The sequence below is a fragment of the Oncorhynchus tshawytscha genome, unplaced genomic scaffold (assembly GCF_018296145.1).
Source record: "Oncorhynchus tshawytscha isolate Ot180627B unplaced genomic scaffold, Otsh_v2.0 Un_contig_11557_pilon_pilon, whole genome shotgun sequence".
Taxonomy (NCBI): Eukaryota; Metazoa; Chordata; class Actinopteri; order Salmoniformes; family Salmonidae; genus Oncorhynchus; species Oncorhynchus tshawytscha.
Window position 1 is genome coordinate 661 of NW_024608569.1, and position 20881 is coordinate 21541.

At 39.7% G+C, this 20881-nt stretch overlaps 1 protein-coding gene and 1 long non-coding RNA gene across 2 annotated transcripts; one reads left to right on the top strand and one right to left on the bottom strand.

Moving 5' to 3' along the window:
* Positions 1–835: 835 nt before the first annotated feature.
* On the top strand, positions 836–12918 carry LOC112251478 (UDP-N-acetylglucosamine/UDP-glucose/GDP-mannose transporter; the record flags this gene model as incomplete). Its single annotated transcript, XM_042313371.1, is given in 7 exon segments — positions 836–904; positions 3390–3492; positions 6935–7027; positions 10020–10087; positions 10203–10281; positions 12052–12134; positions 12261–12918. Coding segments are annotated over 7 exon segments (598 nt in total), but the record flags the coding sequence as incomplete, so codon positions are not given.
* A 4635-nt stretch (positions 12919–17553) lies between these two features.
* LOC121843626 lies at positions 17554–19290 on the bottom strand. The gene is made up of 2 exons (XR_006081690.1): positions 18645–19290; positions 17554–18524 (listed from the first exon to the last, which is right to left on the bottom strand). It is a non-coding gene; the product is annotated as an uncharacterized LOC121843626 (long non-coding RNA).
* Positions 19291–20881: the final 1591 nt, after the last annotated feature.

Sequence of the window (20881 nt, forward strand, 5' to 3'; positions counted from 1 at the left end):
TTTTTTTTTGCCTTTCATCCACCATCACCATGTTTCAGCATGGTAATACATGGCCCCATGTCACAAGGATCTGTACACAATTCCTGGAAGTTGAAAATATCCCAGTTCTTCCAAACTCACCAGACATGTCACCAAATGAGCATGTTTGGGATGCTCTGTATCGACATGTACGACAGCATGTTTCGGTCAATATCTAGCAAGAGGAGTGGGACAGCATTCCACAGACCACAATCAACAACTTAATGTGAAGGATATGTCACACCAGATACTGACTAGTTTCTGATCATCGCCCCTATTTTTTTAATATATTTTTTTAAGATATCTGAATTCCCAGTCGTGAGATCCACAAATTGGGGCCAAATTAATTTTTCAGTTGACTGATTTTCTTATGAACTGTAACTTAGTAAAATCTTTGAAATTGTATGTTTTATTTTTGTTCAGTGTAAATTGGCTTAAAAATCTGTCAATACTTTAACATTTCTGTCTAGCAATGATCAACAACCAACTTGACAGAGCTTGAATAAAAAAAAAAATGTATAATGTGCAAATATTTTATAATCCTGGTGTGCGAAGCTGATAGACTTACCTAGAAAGACTTCCAAAGTGATTCTGACATGTATTGACTCAAGGGTGTGAATGCTTATGTAAATTAGAAGTTTTTGTATTTCAGTTTCAAATCATTTGCGACAATTTCTAAATACATGTTTAAACTTTGTCATAATGGGTTATTTTGTGAAATCTATTGAATCCATTTTGAATTCGGGCTGTAACACAACATGTAATAAATCAAGAGGTCTGAAGGCCTGTACTTAGTCTCTAACCTTTTACTCTTCAGGAAGACATTCTCCAGGCCTGTCCAGCTAACAGTGTTTACTATGATCTTGGGGGCGTTTGTAGCGGCAAGGTACGTTCTACTGCTCCATGTGTGAAGAGTCTCTGACGTCAGCTTTAGTCATGGTATATCATCTATAGGACCGCTTTATTCATTTAGTATAATATCTTTAGGACAGCTTTATTCATATGGTATATAATATTGTTAGGTCAACTTTATTCATATGGTATAGTTTTGTTTTTATTTCACCTTTTATTTAACCAGGTAGGCTAGTTGAGAACTTGTTCTCATTTACAATTGCGACCTGGCCAAGATAAAGCAAAGCAGTTCGACACAAACGACAACACAGAGTTACACATAGAATAAACAAAGATACAGTCAAGAATACAGTAGAAAAAAATATATATACAGTGCGTGCAAATGAGGTAGGATAAGGGAGGTAAGGCAATAAATAGGCCATGGTGGGAAGTAATTACAATATAGCAATTAAACACTGGAATGGTAAAGTTCTGAAGATGAATGTGCAAGTAGAGATACTGGGGTGCAAAGGAGCAAGATAAATAAATAAATACAGCATAGGGATGAGGTAGTTGGATGGGCTATGTACAGGTGCAGTGATCTGTGTGCTGCTCTGACAGCTAGTGCTTAAAGTTGGTGAGGGAGATATGAGTCTCCAGCTTCAGTGATTTTTGCAGTTTGTTCCAGTCATTGGCAGCAGAGAACTGGAAGGAAAGGTGGCCAAAGGAGGAATTGGCTTTAGGGGTGACCAGTGAGATATACCTGCTGGAGCGCGTGCTGCTATGGTGACCAGTGAGCTGAGATAAGGCGGGGCTTCACCTAACAGAGACTTGTAGATGACCTGGAGCCAGTGGGTTTGGCGACGAGTATGAAGCGAGGGCTAGCCAACGAGAGCGTACAGGTCGCAGTGGTGGGTAGTATATGGGGCTTTGACAAAACGGATGGCACTGTGATAGACTGCATCCAATTTGTTGGGTAGAGTGTTGGAGGCTATTTTGTCAATTATAACGCCGAAGTCAAGGATCGGCAGGATGGTATGTTTGGCAGCATGAGTTGTTTGTTGCGAAATAGGAAGCCGATTCTAGATTTCATTTTGGATTGGAGATGCTTAATGTGAGTCTGGAAGGAGAGTTTACAGTAACCAGACTGTATTTGTAGTTGTCCACATATTCTAAAGTCAGAACCTTCCAGAGTAGTGATGCAGGCAGGTGCGGGCAGCGATTGGTTGAAGAGCATGCATAAAACATTTAGGTCAGCTTTATTCATATGTTGTATTATATCTTTAGGTCAACTGTATTCATATGCTATATAATATCTTTAGGTCAACTTTATTCATATGCTATATAATATCCTTAGGTCAGCTTTATTCATATGGTATATATTATCTTTAGGTCAGCTTTATTCCTGGTGCACAGAGAAGGGTTAGGGTCCACACCAGTATCTCCATGTATTTTCTTGTGTTATGTCCCGTTTTTGTCCTACGCTGAATGACCACATTGGAAATAAGTGTTTTACGCTTTCATGTGTGTTACGAATCCCTTTTGGCCCGACAGTCTAGGGGAGATGGTAACGAGACCTGTAACATAACTCATGCAAATTATAATAGTGAAAAAGTAAAAGTGAGAACGAAATAACCACAGACAACTAAATTAGAAAACACACGGTAATGGGGGGGAAGCAGGAAAAGGGGCTGAGCTGGACCCAAGGAAAGAAATAATAAGTATTCAAAAACACCCCTAAGCTAGACTAGCCTATTTCAACAACAGCTAACTAACCAAAAATACAGTGGGTGGTCCGCCCAGTTCTAACTAGTGTATTTAACAAAGTTTACCTACGGGTAGTGTATGCCCATGGGCGACTTGTCTTGGTTCCCCCTTTTCCCACCAGCAAACGAACACAAACACCATAACCAAAAACAATACTCACAGGTGAGGACAAAGTGATATGGAGGTGCTCAAACAAAAGATAGCTCAATACATAAAGAGTGATAGAGAGACATAGTAGGAGAGGGTGAAACAGAGCAATCTACAGACATATGGCATTTACAGAGATTGAGCTCTAGAGCAAACAACTGACAGGGTTTTTAAACCAAGGGAAAGGAACTGCGATTGGGTAGGAAACAGGAGGTGTGTCTTCTGATTGATGATTGATTGGTGACTGGTTGGGGAGTGATGATTTTCACCTGTGAGGGGAGAAGGAGAGAAAAGAACACAGGATACATATACACAAACACACAGGATAACTGTATCCGTAACAATGTGTCATCCTCTGGGTTTCTTGTATTTTAAAAACTGTTTTAAACTGCATATTGTTTTACCAAAAATAAAATGAATCAATTCATAGTGTTTAAATGATCTCTTTGTGTTGTGCTGGAGGAGTCATGCCTTCTCCAGAATGTTATCTTTATGGCGTGTGTAAGCTGAGTCTCTGCCCCCAGCTAAATACATGTTCCAACATGTCCCTTATGTTTCTGACCTGTCTCTGCGCTCTACTGCACTGACCTGCTGTATGTGTCCGTCCGTACGTGTTCTCTCTCCAGTGCTGACCTGTCTTTCGACCTCCAAGGCTATGTGTTTATTCTGCTAAATGATGTTCTGACTGCAGCTAACGGAGCCTACGTCAAGCAGAAGCTAGACTCCAAGGTATGTAAGCAGCTAGCTGGACTTATGTGTGTGTGTGTGTATATACAGTGGGGCAAAAAAGTATTTAGTCAGCCACCAATTGTGCAAGTTCTCCCACTTAAAAAGATGAGGCCTGTAATTTTCATCATAGGTACACATCAATTATGACAGACAAAATGAGAAAAAATCCAGAAAATCACATTGTAGGAATTTTTAATGAATTCTTTTGCAAATTATGGTGGAGAGTGAAGGAAAAGCAGCCAACAAGTGCTCACATATGTAGGAACTCCTTCAAGACTGTTGGAAAAGCATTCCAGATGAAGCAGGTTGAGAGAATGCCAAGCTGTCATCAAGGCTACTTTGAAGAATCTAAAATATATTGTGAATGCTTTTTTTGGTTACTACATGATTCCATATGTGTTATTTCATAGTTTTGATGTCTTCACTATTCTACAATGTAGAAAAAGTCTTAAGAGGTGGGTGCAAACTTTTGACTGATACCGTATGTTGCACCTAGCTGGACTAATATATTTAGCATTCAGAAAGTATTCAGACCCTATCACTTTTCCCACATTTTGTTACATTATAGCCTTATTCAAAAATGTATTACATTAATTTGAGCAATCGGGGGAGAAGGGCCTTGGTCAGGGAGGTGGAGGAATAATGGTTTGGGGCTGTTTTCATGGTTCAGTCTAGGCCCCTTAGTTCCATTGAAGGGAAACTTAACTCTACAGCATACAATGACATTCTAGACTATTCTGTGCTTCCAACTTTTTGGCAACAGTTTGGGGAAGGCCGTTTCCTGTTTCAGCATGACAATGACCCCGTGCACAAAGCAAGGTCCATACAGAAATGGTTTGATGAGATCGGTGTGGAAGAACTTGACTGGCCTGCACAGAGTCCTGACCTCAACCCCATCAAACACCTTTGGGAGGAATTGGAACGTCGACTGCGAGCCAGGCCTAATCGGCCGACATCACTAATGCCCTTCTGAGTGGAAGCAAGTCCCTGCAGCAATGTTCCAACGTCCAGTGGAAAGCCTTCCCAGCAAAGGGGGGACAAACTCCATATTTTAATGCCCCTGATTTTGGAATGAGATGTTTGTAGAGCAGGTGTCCATGTAGTGTATGTGGAGATAATGGAAGGCAAGCTATCCTTCACATGTTATTGCTGGATACCAGTTAGTTTAGCTAATCAGACAAAACTTGTGACTGACGTTTTAACTCAATAAATTATCAAGGCTTGTACTCCAGTATAGCACAAACAGGCTGAGATATGTTTAGAAAGTGACCCACTGTCACCCTCGGTGACTTCTGAATGAGAGTTAATTTTGGGAGTTGACATGAGGTGAGGTTGCCTGTTGCACTCATATTACACTGTCTGCTAGCTTTCTAATTCACTTCATGCTACTGCTTTGACGATCTCTCATCACCACTAGTTCTACTGTTCTACTACTAGTAATACTATTCTACTACCATTTCTACCACTAGTTATACTATTCGACTACTACCACTAGTTATACTATTCTACTACTAGTTCTACTGTTCTACCACTAGTTATACTACTAGTTCAACTATTCTACTACTAGTTATACCACTTGTTCTACTACTAGTTATACTGTTCTACTACTAGTTATACTCTTCTACCACTAGTTACTATTTTACCATCAGTTATACCACTAGTTCTACTGTTCTTCTACTAGTTATACTGGTCTACTAGTTATGCCGCTAGTTATACCACTAGTTATACTGTTCTACCCCTAGGTCTACTACTAGTTATACTGTTCTACCATTAGGTCTACTACTAGTTATACTGTTCTGCTACTAGTTATACCACTAGTTATTCTGTTCTACCACTAGTTCTACCTTTAGTTATACTGTTCTACCTCTAGTTATACTGTTCTACCACTAGTTATACTGTTATACTACTAGTTATACCACTAGTTATACTATTCTACCATCAGTTATACCACTAGGTATACTGTTCTACCACTAGCTATACCACTAGTTATACTGTTCTACCACTAGTTATACTGTTCTACCACTAGGTCTACTACTAGTTATACTGTTCTACCACTAGTTCTACTGTTCTGCTACTAGTTATACTGTTCTACTACTAGTTATACCACTAGTTATTCTGTTCTACTACTAGTTATACTGTTCTACTACTAGTTATACTGTTCTACCTCTAGTTATACTGTTCTACCTCTAGTTATACTGTTATACCACTAGTTATACTATTCTACCATCAGTTATACCACTAGGTATACTGTTCTACCACTAGCTATACCACTAGTTATACTGTTCTACCACTAGTTATACTGTTCTACCACTAGGTCTACTACTAGTTATACTGTTCTACCACTAGTTCTACTGTTCTGCTACTAGTTATACTGTTCTGCTACTAGTTATACTGTTCTACTACTAGTTATACCACTAGTTATTCTGTTCTACTACTAGTTATACTGTTCTACCTCTAGTTATACTGTTCTACCTCTAGTTATACTGTTCTACCTCTAGTTATACTGTTATACCACTAGTTATACTATTCTACCATCAGTTATACCACTAGGTATACTGTTCTACCACTAGCTATACCACTAGTTATACTGTTCTACCACTAGGTCTACTACTAGTTATACTGTTCTACCACTAGTTCTACTGTTCTGCTACTAGTTATACTGTTCTACTACTAGTTATACCACTAGTTATTCTGTTCTACTACTAGTTATACTACTAGTTATACCACTAGTTATTCTGTTCTACTACTAGTTATACTGTTCTACTACTAGTTATACCACTAGTTATACTGTTCTACCACTAGTTATAATGTTCTACCACTAGTTATACGGTTCTACCACTAGTTCTACCACTAGTTCTACCTCTAGTTATACTGTTCTACCACTAGTTATACTGTTCTACCACTAGTTATACTGTTCTACTACTAGTTATACCACTAGTTATACTATTCTACCATCTGTTCTACTACTAGTTATACTATTATACTACTAGTTCTACCTCTAGTTATACTGTTCTACCACTAGTTATACTGTTCTACTACTAGTTATACCACTGGTTATACTGTTCTACTACTAGTTATACTGTTCTACCACTAGCTATACTACTATTATACTGCTAGTTATACTTTTCTACCGCTCGTTATTCTCCCGCAAGTTATGTTATACTGCCGCTAGTTATACTATTCTATTGCTAGTTATACTATTCTACTACTGCCAAAGTCATTTTTATGTACGGTTCTTTAGACTAATGATAACCCTACCACCATATATAGTGTTAGCATGCCATCCCAACAACCCCAAAGAGTTTGTTGTAGAGCAGTGAGCTGGTGACAGCTGTATGCTGGCTAGAGAGGAATGTACCATCATGAATAACCCTCTCTGTTCTCTTCTCTGCCTCTTCTTCCCCTCCCTTCTCTCCCTCTCTTGCCCCTCTCTCCCTCTCAGGAGCTGGGGAAGTATGGCTTGCTGTATTATAATGCGTTGTTTATGATCTTTCCAACAATGCTGCTAGCTCAACTCACTGGAGACGTTCAGAGGGTAAGATCTGTTTGTCTGTGTGGCAGCAGTCTCTCAATGTGCTAATGTCATGGAGAGACTGAGAGGGAGGGCACGAGACAATTGGCAAAGTGGGAAAACTTAGGCAGGAAACGTCAACTCATGCATGAAAAAAATAATAATTAAAGAAAAGCATCTGTCGGTCATATTTTTAATCTGAGCCTAGAGAAAAGTATTTGTCCTCAGGCCTGGAGGGAAGCCAGTCATTTGGCTACCCAAGAGTGGTAAAGCAGCTGGTTTACACTGGTTCTAACAGCAGACCTATCAGCAAACTGTTGAAAATACAGTACAACACTATTTCTCTGGAAACAAATTAACAACAGACGTTCAGCATGCTTATAGAGAAGGGCACTCAACATGTACTTCTCTGACATAAATGTAAAATAAGACGATTGTGGGTGCTGTTCTGTTAGAGTTCAGTGCAGCCTTTGACAGTACTGACCATAACCTGTTGTTGAGAACTTGTGTTATGTGGATTCAGAGCTATCTAATAGAACTCAGAAGGGCTTCTTTAATGTGAAACATTTAAGGTGTAGTGTACCACAGGGCAGCTCTTCAGCTCTGCCACTTTTTTCTATTTTGACCAATGAGCTGTCACTGGCATTACACAAAGCCTGTATGTCCATGTATGCTGACGATTCAACCATATGCTCATGAAGTCATCAAAACCCTAAACAGTTGCAGTCTGTTTTGGAATGGGTACCAGTAATAAACTTGTCCTGAACATCTCTAAAACGAAGAGCATTCTATTTGGTGCAAATCATTTCCTACGTTCTAGACCTCAGTGGCTGTTGTACAAGTTGAGAGGACTAAATTACTTGTAAACTGTCATGGTCAAAACATATTCAATGGTTGTGAAGATGGAGAGCGGTCTGTCCGTAATAAAGAGATGCTGTGCTTTTATGACACCAAGTCCTGCAGGCTCTAGTTTTCTTGTCTTGATTATTGTCCGGTCGAGTGCTGCAATAAAAGACCTAGAATGCCCAGAACAGAGCGGCACCTCTTGCTCTTCATTGTAATCAGAGGGCTGATATAAATACTGCAGTGCCTTGCAAAAGTATTCATCCCCCTTGGTGTTTTTCCTATTTAGTTGCATTACAACCTGTAATTTGAATGGATTTTTATTTTTGGATTTCCGGTAATGGAAATACAGAAAATAGTCCAAATTGGTGAAGTGAAATGAAAAACTGAAAAGTTGTGCGTGCATATGTATTCCCCTTTGCTATGAAGCCCCGGTGCAACCAATTACCTTCAGAAGTCACATTGCACACGGGTGGACTTTATTTAAGTGTCACATGATCTCAGTGTATATATACACCTGTTCTGAAAGGCCCCAGAGTCTGTAGCATCACCAAGCAGACCAAGGAGCTCTCCAAACAGGTAATGGACAAGGTTGTGTTGTAAAAAATATCAGAAACTTTGAACATCCCACAGAGCACCATTAAATCCATTATTAAAAAATGGAAAGAATATGGCACCACGTGGGGGCTGCCCACCAAAACTCACAGACCAGGCAAGGAGGGCATTAATCAGAGAGGGAAAAAAAAACTCTGATAACCCTGAAAAAGCTGCAAAGCTCCACACCGGAAAATGGAGTATCTGTCCATAGGACCACTTTAAACCCTACACTCCACAGAGCTGGGCTTTACAGAAGAGTGGCCAGAAAAAGGCATTGTTTTAGAAAAAAAATAAGCAAACACGTTTGGTGTTTGCCAAAAAGCATGTGGGGGAGACCCCAAACATATGGAAGAAGGTACTCTGGTCAGATGAAACTAAAATTGAGCTTTTTGGCCATCAAGGAAAACGCTATGTCTGGTATAAACCCAACACCTCTCATCACCCCGAGAACCCAGTGAAGCATTGTGGTGGCAGCATCATGCTTGTGGGGATGTTTTTCATCAGCAGAGACTGAGAAACTGGTCAGAATTGAAGGAATGTTGGATGGTGCTAAATACAGGGAAATTCTTGAGGGGAAACCTGTTTCAGTCTTCCAGAGATTTGAGACTGGGACGGAGCTTCACCTTCCAGCAGGACAATGACCCTGAGCATACTGCTAAAGCAACACTCGAGTGGTTTAAGGGGAAACATTTAAATGTCTTGGAATGGCCTAGTCAAAGCCCAGACCTCAATCCAATTGAGAATCTGTGGTATGACTTGAAGGAGCTGGAGCAGTTTTGCCTTGAAGAATGAGCAAAAATCCCAGTGGCTAGATGTGCCAAGCTTATAGAGACACAGCCCAAAAGACTTGCAGCTGTAATTGCTCCACAAGGTGGCTCTACAAAGTATTGACTTTGGGGGTGAATAGTTATGCACTTTCAAGTTCTGTTTTTTTTTCTTATCTTGCTTGTTTCACAATAAATTAAAAAAATTGCATCTTCAAAGTGATAGGCATGTTGTGTAAATCAAATGAGACAAACCCCCCAAAAAACGTTTAATTCCAGGTTGTAAGGCAACAAAATAGGAAAAATGCCAAGGGGGTGAATACTTTCGCAAGCAACTGTATGCATGCCAGTCTCTCTTGGCTAAGAGTTGAGGAGAGACTGACAAGAAAACATGCAATAATGGCTCTATATAATACTGTATCTCATATTGGTCAAATGAACAGCAAACCTGGTTTAAAAAAACAGATAAAGCAACACCTCTCCCCTGTTTGACCTAGATTGTTTGTGTATTGATATGTAGGCTACGTGTGCCACTTTTGTAGTTATGTCCTTAAGCTGTACTTGTCTATTCATGTTTTGTGTGGACCCCAGGAAGAGTAGCTGCTGCTTTTGCAACAGCTAATGGGGGATCCTAATAAGATACCAAAAGAGTGCGAGACAGAGAGACAGTGTCAGAGTGGTAGAGAGGCCTGGTTTTCCTAACTCAGGAAGTGAAGAGGCCAGCAGCCAGAAACACACAAAGCTGCCATTATGTTGTTAGCTACTACTAAATACACTTTCTCTGCTGTCTTAATGATGGTGTATGTCTGCAGGCGGTGGAGTATGATGGCTGGACAGACATCCTGTTTCTCAGCCAGTTCATCCTATCCTGTATAATGGGGTGAGATCCTGACTCTTAACCTCTGTTCTCTACCCCTCTTCCATACTCCTCTTCTGTCTGTTTTCTACCCTTCTGTGCTGTGTGTGTGATGACTTGTGGTGTGTTTGTATTGCAGGTTTGTGCTGATGTATTCTACAGTGCTCTGTACACAATACAACTCCGCTCTAACCACCACCATCGTGGGCTGTATCAAGGTAAGCTCCCAGAACAGAACCCCAGCCCATTAATAATGACAAGATAAAATGCTGTCTTACCCCTAACCCATTAATTATGACATTATAAAACATTCTCTAATAATGACATAAAACACTAACCCTAACCCATCAATAATGACATAAAATGCTCTCTAACCCGCCGATATTTTCAGCTAAAAGAAATTGCGGCGTTTTAAGCATTCTAGTACAGTTAAACACACACACATGGACGCAGAGGTCCAAGGCACTGCATCTCAGTGCAAGAGGCGTAACAACAGTGCCTGGTTCGAATCCAAGCTGGATAACATCCAGCCGTGATTGGGAGTCTCATAGGGCGGCGCACAATTGGCCCAGCATCGTCCGGGCCGTCGTTGTAAATAAGAATTTGTTCTTACTGACTTTTATCTTGAAGGCCAATTGGAAATTCCACCATTGCGTCTAATCCTCATTGTTGCTAGCTTCACAACACATAACTCGGTCAAGTCAAGCCTCACTAGCCAGATGAAGCTAGCTGGCTGCTTAACCCTGTTGCCCAAAGCTAAAGTTATAAGTAGCTGGCTAGCTATTTATTTTCATAAACAACAAGTGGCAACCTAGCTAATACTTATTCACAAGGATTCCTAAGAATAATGAAAATGACTGCAGTTTCTACTGATCATTGTTTTCAGGCAGGTTGTATTGGTGCTGGCCAGGTACCAAGCCAAAGCTAGCTACCCCAGAAGTGCGGTCGAACAAATTATGCTTTATTACCAACGCAGTATTGAAAACACATCGTTTGTGGCCGGTGTTTACTTTTCTGTACAGCTTTGACCCAAACGGCGTTCCATAGTATGTATGTCGTGATGCTATTACTGTGTAACATCTGAAAAATAGCACACTTAGTAGTGTGTCCCGGTGCTCGACCAGTCGGCGAAAGCCAACATCACCCACGACAGAGAACGGTTGATTGTCAAGGGCAATGAATTCCATTATCTTGGCATTAATTGATTTTGCCTTTTGTGTTGTCTCGCTCAAATGACTGCTCGATCCACACAGCAGACATTGTGTGGGCTAGGTTAGGAGTGCTGTGTAGCGCCATTACGTCATGTACCTACGTTATATAGGTATGCACGGAGGCTTTGACATCGGGCCGATAAGTTCACCAATATATTGTGCATCCCTAATAATGACATGATAAAACGCTCTCTAACCCATCAGTAATCACATGATAAAACGCTCTCTAACCCATCAGTAATCACATGATAAAACGCTCTCTAACCCATTAGTAATCACATGATAAAAAGCTGTCTAACCTGAACCTGTTAAGGACAAAACTCTTCTAACCGATTAATAATGACGTGATAAAATGTTTTCTAACCCATCAATAAAAGCACGAAACAAACACTAATCCTAACCCATTAATAATGACGCGATAAAATGCCCTAACCCATTAATAATGACAAAACGTTCTCTAACCCATTAATAATGACACACGCTCTCTAAACCCATCAATAATCACATGATAAAACCTCACTCTAACCCATTAATATTGACAAAACGTTCTCTAACCCATTAATAATGACACACGCTCTCTAAACCCATCAATAATCACATGATAAAACCTCACTCTAACCCATTAATATTGACAAAACGTTCTCTAACCCATTAATAATGACACACGCTCTCTAACCCATCAATAATCACATGATAAAACCTCGCTCTACCCCTAACCCATCAATAATGACATGATAAAATGTTTTTTTAATCCTTCTACTGCGTTCTTTCTTACAGAATATTCTAGTGACATACATCGGGATGGTGTTTGGTGGAGACTACATTTTCTCTTGGACAAATTTCATTGGTTTAAATATCAGGTATGGACTGGATATATTTGGGCTTAAGTCACACAACAGCAGAAATAGTTCTTCATTTCAGACAGTTAATGGTGTGTGTGTGTGTGTGTGTGTGTGTGTGTGTGTGTGTGTGTGTGTGTGTGTCAGTATTGCAGGTAGCCTGGTGTACTCCTACATTACTCTGACAGAGGAACAGTCCAGTAAACCCTCTGAGAACGCCATGGAGATCAAGGGGAAAGTGGTGGTATGACATCATGGTGACATCGGTATACCAGAGAAAGTCACTGGAGATCCTTTTTCAAATGTTAATGGTACAAGAGAACATTCTATTTTTGGTACATGTTGTATTTATGGACTTAACAGCTGTGGTTACCATAGCAACCAACTGGACACCCCACCATGGCAACAGGCTCCTCCCACTGGACATGTGGATTAGGAGGGTGTTGCTGGGGCAACATGATTTTAAAGGGTGCTTTTACTTAACTTCATGTTTAGTCATTAGACGATTACATCATGGAGAGCACGGTCTTCCTGTTTTTGGTGAAATGGGTTCATGGGGATTGAATTCTCTCCTGATGTCAGAACCAAGCAGAATGTGTGGAATGTTCCCTCAAACAGGAATGGTCCAATGGAATCTGAGGCAGTATTATGTGGGTGCTGGTATGTGCATAAGATGTTGTCCATCATACAGTTGAAGTCGGAAGTTTACATACATATACACCTTAGCCAAATACATTTAAACTCAGTTTTTCACAATTCCTGACATTTAATCCTAGTAAAAATCCCCTGTCTTGGGTCAATTAGGATAACCACTTTATTGTCAGAATAATAGTAGAGAATCACATTCCCAGTGCGTCAGAAGTTTAAATACATTCAATTAGTATTTGGTAGCATTACCTTTAAATTGTTTAACTTTGGTCAAACGTTTCGAGTAGCCTTCCACAAGCTTCCCACAATAAGTTGGGTGAATTTTGGCCCATTCCTCCTGACAGAGCTGGTGTAACTGAGTCAAGTTTGTAGGCCTCCTTGCTCGCACACGCTTTTTCAGTTCTGCCCACAAATTTTCTATAGGTTTGAGGTCAGGGCTTTGTGATGGCCACTCCAATTCCTTGACTTTGTTGTCCTTAAGCCATTTTGCCACAACTTTGGAAGTATGCTTGGGGTCATTCAACCCATTTGCGACCAAGCTTTAACTTGAGATGTTTCTTCAATATATCCACATAATTTTCCTACCTCATGATGCCATCTATTTTGAGAAGTGCACCAGTCCCTCCTGCAGCAAAGCAACCCCACAACATGATGGTGCCACCCCCGTGCTTCATGGTTGGGATGGTGTTCTTCGGCTTGCAAGAATCCCCCTTTTCCTCCAAACATAACAATGGTCATTATGGCCAAACAGTTCTATTTTTGTTTCAAACCATAGTCTGGCTTTTTGTATGGCGGAGCAGTGGCTTCTTCCTTGCTTTGTGGCCTTTCAGGTTATGTCGATATAGGACTTGTTTTACTGTGGATATAGATACTTTTGTACCTGTTTCCTCCAGCATCTTCACAAGGTCATTTGCTTTTTGTTCTGGGATTGATTTGCACTTTTTGCTCCAAAGTACGTTAATCTCTAGGAGACGGAACACGTCTTCTTCCCGAGTGGTATGACGGCTGCGTGGTCCCATGGTGTTTATACGTGCGTACTATTGTTTGTACAGATGAACGTGGTACCTTCAGGCTTTTGGAAATTGCTCACAAGGATGAACCAGACTTGTGGAGGTCGACGATTTCTTTTGATTTTCCCAAGCAAAGAGGCACTGAGTTTGAAGGTAGGCCTTGCACAGGTACGCTTCTGATAGGCTAATTGACATGACAATTTTCCAAGCAGTTTAAAGGCACAGTCAACTTTGTGTATGTAAACTTCTGACCCACTGGAATTGTGATACAGTGAGTTAAGTGAAATAATCTGTAAACAATTGTTGTAAAAATTACTTGTCATCCACAAAGTAGATGTCCTAACCGACTTGCCAAAACTAGTTTGTTAACAGGAAATTTGTGGAGCGGTTGAAATACACTTAGGTTGGAGTCATTAAAACTTGTATTTAAACTTCTGATTTCAACTGTATCTGAAAGGAAAGACTGTTTATATTGTCATTCTCCAGTATTTCTGAATGTCTGCTCTGGGTTTTATAAAGGGTTTGTATGTGTGACTGGGTCTCTGTAGAGGCAACTTGTGGTAATTATGTTAAGTTTATGATTGTCAAATCTTTTCATTTGCTTTTAAAAACAATATTATTGCACTTTTATTAGCTGTCGGTCTAGCTAGCCAATGTTGGGAGAAGGTGAACTATATATGCCTTATTGTGACACGCCATGTCCAGGGTTAACTTACCCTAAAGGCTTTCACATGTTGCGCTGAATGTGGATATAGTGTTGGTTCTGCCGATCATCCTCTGTAGATGTCTGACTCCTGCTTCTACATGGAAAATCGGTACACACATTACGTTCAGAGGTGCTAAGTACTCTCTGCCACTAAACTCTATAGGTGTCTGAGCCCTAAAGACCAGAGGTTAACTCCACCCTCCATGTTTTCCTTAGATGTGAAGCATACAAAGACGTGTAAAGGTAGACTCAGCTAAATGTTGCCACGAGCAGCACCACAGATATTCAGATGCAAGACTTGGCTCTCACACAGTATGTGCACGGGTTTGTTTCATAACTCAAATTGAAATCTTCCGCTGCTCTATGTTCGCTGCATACGTTAGTCTGAGACTGCCCTCATTTGTGATGACGTCAAAATGAAGGGTGTTGTACAAAACAAAGTCATCAGAGATTGGATCGTCTTTAACCGGGTATCGAAGCCAATGGCGACTTTTCTAAACGCTGCTTCATCCACGTGTGTTCTTGCTTCTGGCACAACACCTCTGTCTCTGGGACCAATCAAAACGGTTAGGATGTTTGCTTTCTAGAAATCGTCGGGATCCAGGCTCTTCCGTTGGCGTGGCATTTGGCCGGCGCAAGAAGTTTGGGTAGCCAGGGCACCAAAACAGCACAGAAGTTGAGTCTGACCCACTATGCTGTTTAGTTTATGCATGTACGACATATTGCTGAGTCTACCTAGCGCAAGCGTCACTTGCCCGTCTCATTGATTAGTGGGTCTGTTTTAACTGTAGCTGGCAGGCAACAGACAATACCTTGCTCTTGTTAAAGCTTTTAGAGTTGTTTGGCTGTCAGATGTTAACTTCTCCCCTAAAGGTTAAGGATGGGACTAACTTAACTCTGAAGGCTGTTTAATACTTAGAAACGTCAGGGTCATTTTACATGCCATTAACCGGCAATATTCACCATTTTAAAATAGCATTTTTGATATACCAATGTCTGCACTCCCCAAGGTTTTAGGCTGGGTGTACTTACTTTTTGTTACTGATCTGTGCAGTAAGTTATGTTGATCACCAAACATGTCAAACTATCTTCAAAACCAGAACAATGATTTTTAACATTAAAAATACCTCATCTACAACCCTTCAAGTATTTCAGTCCATAGTGAAATGGATATTTTTGCAGACCACTGACAGTCAGAGGCTAAAAGCAGCACAGGGTCAGCCACACAGCTGCAGCAATCCTAATGTATACCTTCTGTTCCATGAAATGAACCCTCTCATCAGCAATCTCTGCAGGACACTAAGGGAGGTGCGTGGATGTGGAACCCTGTGCGGACTTTCGATTGAAACCCGAGGTATACGTTAAATTAATTTTATTACTTACACTGGATTTATGTAAACAAATGACTAAAACCAAATCAAGTTAATGGAACTAACAATCACAAAAAAGCTTGACAGTCAGGGAGATTTACATTTCAAAAGCAATTAAGCGTTATTGATTTGTTAGAACACAGCATTAGCCATGGTAAATTAATTGCAGGACATTTGCTTTTAAGACTGCAAAATGTATTCTAACACCATGGAGAAATTGGCTTAAATAAAATGTCTACCTCCGCCAAAATGGGGGGGGGGGGCTCAAATTCAGCCACACCCACCACCCTTTTTGATCCAGAAAAACCCTGCATATTAGGGGTTAAATGTCTTGCTCAAGGGCACCTCAGATATATTTGATTAAAATGCCCCAAATTAAAAGAAATCCACTCCTACATGTAACACCAAATAAATATACAGTACCAGTCAGAAGTTGATACCTACTGCTTCCAGGGTTTTTATTTTTTTCTACATTGTAAAATACGTGTAGACATCTATGGAATCATGTAGTAACCAAAAAAGTGTTAAATATATTTGAGATTCTTCAAAGTAGCCACACTTTGCCTTGATGACAGCTTGGCATTCTCTCAACCAGCTTCACCTGGAATGCTGTTCCTACATATGCTGAGTGCTTGTTTGCTGCTTTTCCTTCACTCTACAGTTCAACTCATCTCAATTGGGTTGAGGTTGGGTGATTGTGAAGGCTAGGTCATCTGATGCATCACTCTCCTTCTTAGTCAAATAGCCCTTACACAACCTGGAGGTGTGTTGGGTCATGGTCCTGTTGAAAAACAAATGATAGTCCCACTAAGACCAAACACGATGGGATGGCGTATCGCTACAGAATGCCATGGTAGCCATGCTGGTTAAGTGTGCCTTGAATTCTAAATAAATCAGACAGTGTCACCAGCAAAGCACCATCACCTCCACACTTCACAGTGGGAACCACACATGCAGAGATCATCCGTTCACCTACTCTGCATCTCAAAGGCACGGCGGTTGGAACCAAAAATCAAAAATTTGGACTCATCAAAGTACAGATTTCCACTGGTGTAATGTCCTTTGCTTGTGTTTCTTGCCCAAGCAAGTCTTCTTATTGGTGTGGTTTCTTTGCAGAAATTTGACCCATGAAGGCCTGATTCACGCAGTCTGTTACTTGAATTCTGAAGCATTTATTTGGGCTGCAATTTCTGAGGATGTTAACTCTAATAAATGTATTCTCTGCAGCAGAGGTAACTCTGGTTCTTCCTTTCCTGTGGTGGTCCTCATGAGAGCCAGTTTCATCATAGCGCTTGGTTTTTGCAACTGCACTTGGAAGAAATTTTCTGTATTGACTGACCGTATTTTTCTCTTTGCACCAAATAGGGCTGTCTTCTGTATACCACCCCTACATCGGTTCAAACGCATTAAGAAGGAAAGAAATTCCAGAAATTAACTTTTAAGGCACACCTGTTAATTTAAATGTATTCCAGGTGACTACCTCATGAAGCTGGTTGAGAGAATGCAAAGCTGTCAAGAATCTCATATATTTTGATTTATTTAACACTTGATTTCTACATGATTCCATAGTTTGTCTTAACTATTATTCTACAATGTAGAAAAGTCAAAGTGAAAAAAAAATGGCTTCCACCATTTCAAAGTAGTCAGTGAATTGTTGCCTATGGTTTGTAAAATACATTTTTATAAATTTGGTAGCCAACAAATGAATAAAGATTTGGTTCAGCACTGCAGGTGGCGCTAAATCACCAATATTAGCAATACTCATTTCAAACAAGAAAATTGACAACTTTCAAATTGAGATGGCGCTACCCATGCTGTCACAGAATCCATTGAGGCACAGAGGAATCCTTTCTACCTCTATGAAGCCAACACACAGGTTGGCGTGTTCTCAGGAGATGACATCAAGGATGCACCTGGAGACCCCATGGCAGCCCCACAGGATAGGCTGAGTCTTGCAGGAGAGTGATGACCTCACCACCCCCTAATTTCTACCGGTAGATGAGGGTTGTGTAAATGTGACTTTAAAAATAATCTCTTCCTTTACTGACACCATCCACATCAGCTCTACATTTAAAGGGATTTTGACAATGAAAACCTATCTACTCACCCAGTCTGATTAACGCAAGGATACTTTTGTGAGCCAATATTAACTGGTGTTAGTGCAATGACTGGGTGCATGATACCATGGACTTCCAGTCATTGTGCTAACACTAGTTAGCATTGGCTCACGAAAGTATCCTAGCGTATACCTTTAATCCAACTTAAAAGCTGCAAAGCCAAAGCTCTGCCATCTCTGACCGTTCCTCTAGTCGTAGAATAAAATCCATCCGTCTCTGCAAGTAGAATAAAATGCACCCTTCCATCTCTCCTCTAGTAGAATAAAATGCATACCCCCATCTCGCCTCTGGTAGTAGAATAAAAATACATCCCTCCATCTCTCCTCCAGTAGAATAAAATGCATCCCTCCATCTCTCCTAGTTTAATAAAATACATCCCTCCATCTCTAGTAGAGTAAAATGCATCCCTCCATCTCCTCTAGTTTAAGAAAATACATCTCTCCTCTAGTTTAATAAAATACATCCCTGCATCCCTCCATCTCCTCTAGTTTAAGAAAATACATCTCTCTAGTTTAAGAAAATACATCTCTCCTCTAGTTTAATAAAATACATCCCTCCATCTCTCTAGTAGAATAAAATACATCTCTCTAGTTTAATAAAATGCATCCCTCCATCTCTCCTCTAGTTTAATAAAATGCATCCCTCCATCTCTCCTAGTTTAATAAAATACATCCCTCCACCTCTCCTCTAGTATAATAAAATACATCTCTCTAGTAGAGTAAAATACATCCCTCCATCTCTCCTAATTTAATAAAATACATCTCTCCTCTAGTTTAATAAAATACATCACTCCATCTCTCCTCTAGTTTAATAAAATACATCCCTCCACCTCTCCTAGTATAATAAAATACATCTCTCTGGTAGAGTAAAATACATCTCTCCATCTCTCCTCTAGTTTAATAATATACATCTCTCCTCTAGTTTAATAAAATTACATCCCTCCAGTAGAATAATACTTCCCTCCATCTCTCTAGTAGAATAAAATGCATCCCACCTCCTAGTTTAATAAAATACATCTCTCCTCTAGTTTAATAAAATACATCCCTCCATCTGTCCTCTAGTTTAATAAAATACATCTCTCCTCTAGTGTAATAAAATACATCCCTCCATCTCTCCTCCAGTAGAATAAAATATATCCCTCCATCTCTCCTCTAGTTTAATAAAATACTTCCCTCCATCTCTCTAGAATAAAATGCATCCCTCCTAGTTTAAAATACATCCCTCCATCTCTCCTAGTTTATTAAAATACATCCCTCTATCTCTCCTCTAGCAGAATAAAATAAATCCCTCCATCTCTCCTCTAGTTTAATAAAATACATCCCTCCATCTCTCCTCTAGCAGAATAAAATAAATCCCTCCATCTCTCCCTTAGTTTAATAAAATACATCCCTCATCTCTCCTCTAGTAGAATAAAATACATCCCTCCATCTCTCCCTTAGTTTAATAAAATACATCCCTCATCTCTCCTCTAGTAGAATAAAATACATCCTTCCATCTCTCCCTTAGTTTAATAAAATACATCCCTCATCTCTCCTCTAGTAGAATAAAATACATCCCTCCTCTAGTTTAATAATATACATCTCTCCTCTAGTTTAATAAAATACATCTCTCCCCTAGTTTAAAAAAAATACATCTCTCCTCTAGTTTAATAATATACATCTCTCCTCTAGTTTAATAATATACATCTCTCCCCTAGTTTAAAAAAAATACATCTCTCCTCTAGTTTAATAATATACATCTCTCCTCTAGTTTCATAAAATACATCCCTCCATCTCTCCTCCAGTAGAATAAAATACATCCCTCCTCTAGTTTAATAATATACATCTCTCCCCTAGTTTAAAAAAAATACATCTCTCCTCTAGTTTAATAATATACATCTCTCCTCTAGTTTAATAAAATACATCCCTCCATCTCTCCTCCAGTAGATTAAAATACATCCCTCCATCTCTCCTCTAGTTTAATAAAATACGTCCCTCCATCTCTCCTAGTTTAATAAAATGCATCCCTCCTCCTAGTTTAATAAAATACATCTCTCCTCTAGTTTAATAAAATACATCCCTCCATCTGTCCTCTAGTTTAATAAAATGCACCCCTCCATATCTCCTAGTTTAATAAAATACATCTCTCCTCTAGTAGAATAAAATGCATCCCTCCATCTCTCCTCTAGTAGAATAAAATACATCCCTCCACCTCTCCTCTAGTAGAATAAAATACATCCCTCCATCTCTCCTCTAGTTTAATAAAATACTTCCCTCCATCTCTCTAGAATAAAATGCATCCCTCCTAGTTTAATAAAATACATCCCTCTATCTCTCCTAGTTTAATAAAATACATCCCTCTATCTCTCCTAGTTTAATAAAATACATCCCTCCATCTCTCCTCCAGTAGAATAAAATACATCCCTCCATCTCTCCTCTAGTTTAATAAAATACATCCCTCCATCTCTCCCTTAGTTTAATAAAATACATCCCTCCATCTCTCCTCTAGTAGAATAAAATACATCCCTCCATCTCTCCCCTAGTTTAAAAAAAATACATCTCTCCTCTAGTTTAATAATATACATCTCTCCTCTGGTTTAATAAAATTACATCTCTAGTTTAATAAAATACATCCCTCCATCTCTCCTCTAGTTTAATAAAATACGTCCCTCCATCTCTCCTCTAGTTTAATAAAATGCATCCCTCCTAGTTTAATAAAATACATCCCTCCATCTCTCCCCTAGTTTAATAAAATACATCCCTCCATCTGTCCTCTAGTTTAATAAAATACATCTCTCCTCTAGTAGAATAAAATACATCCCTCCATCTCTCCTCTAGTAGAATAAAATACATCTCTCCATCTCTCCTCTAGTTTAATAAAATACATCCCTCCATCTCTCCTCTAGTTTAATAAAATACATCTCTCCATCTCTCCTCTA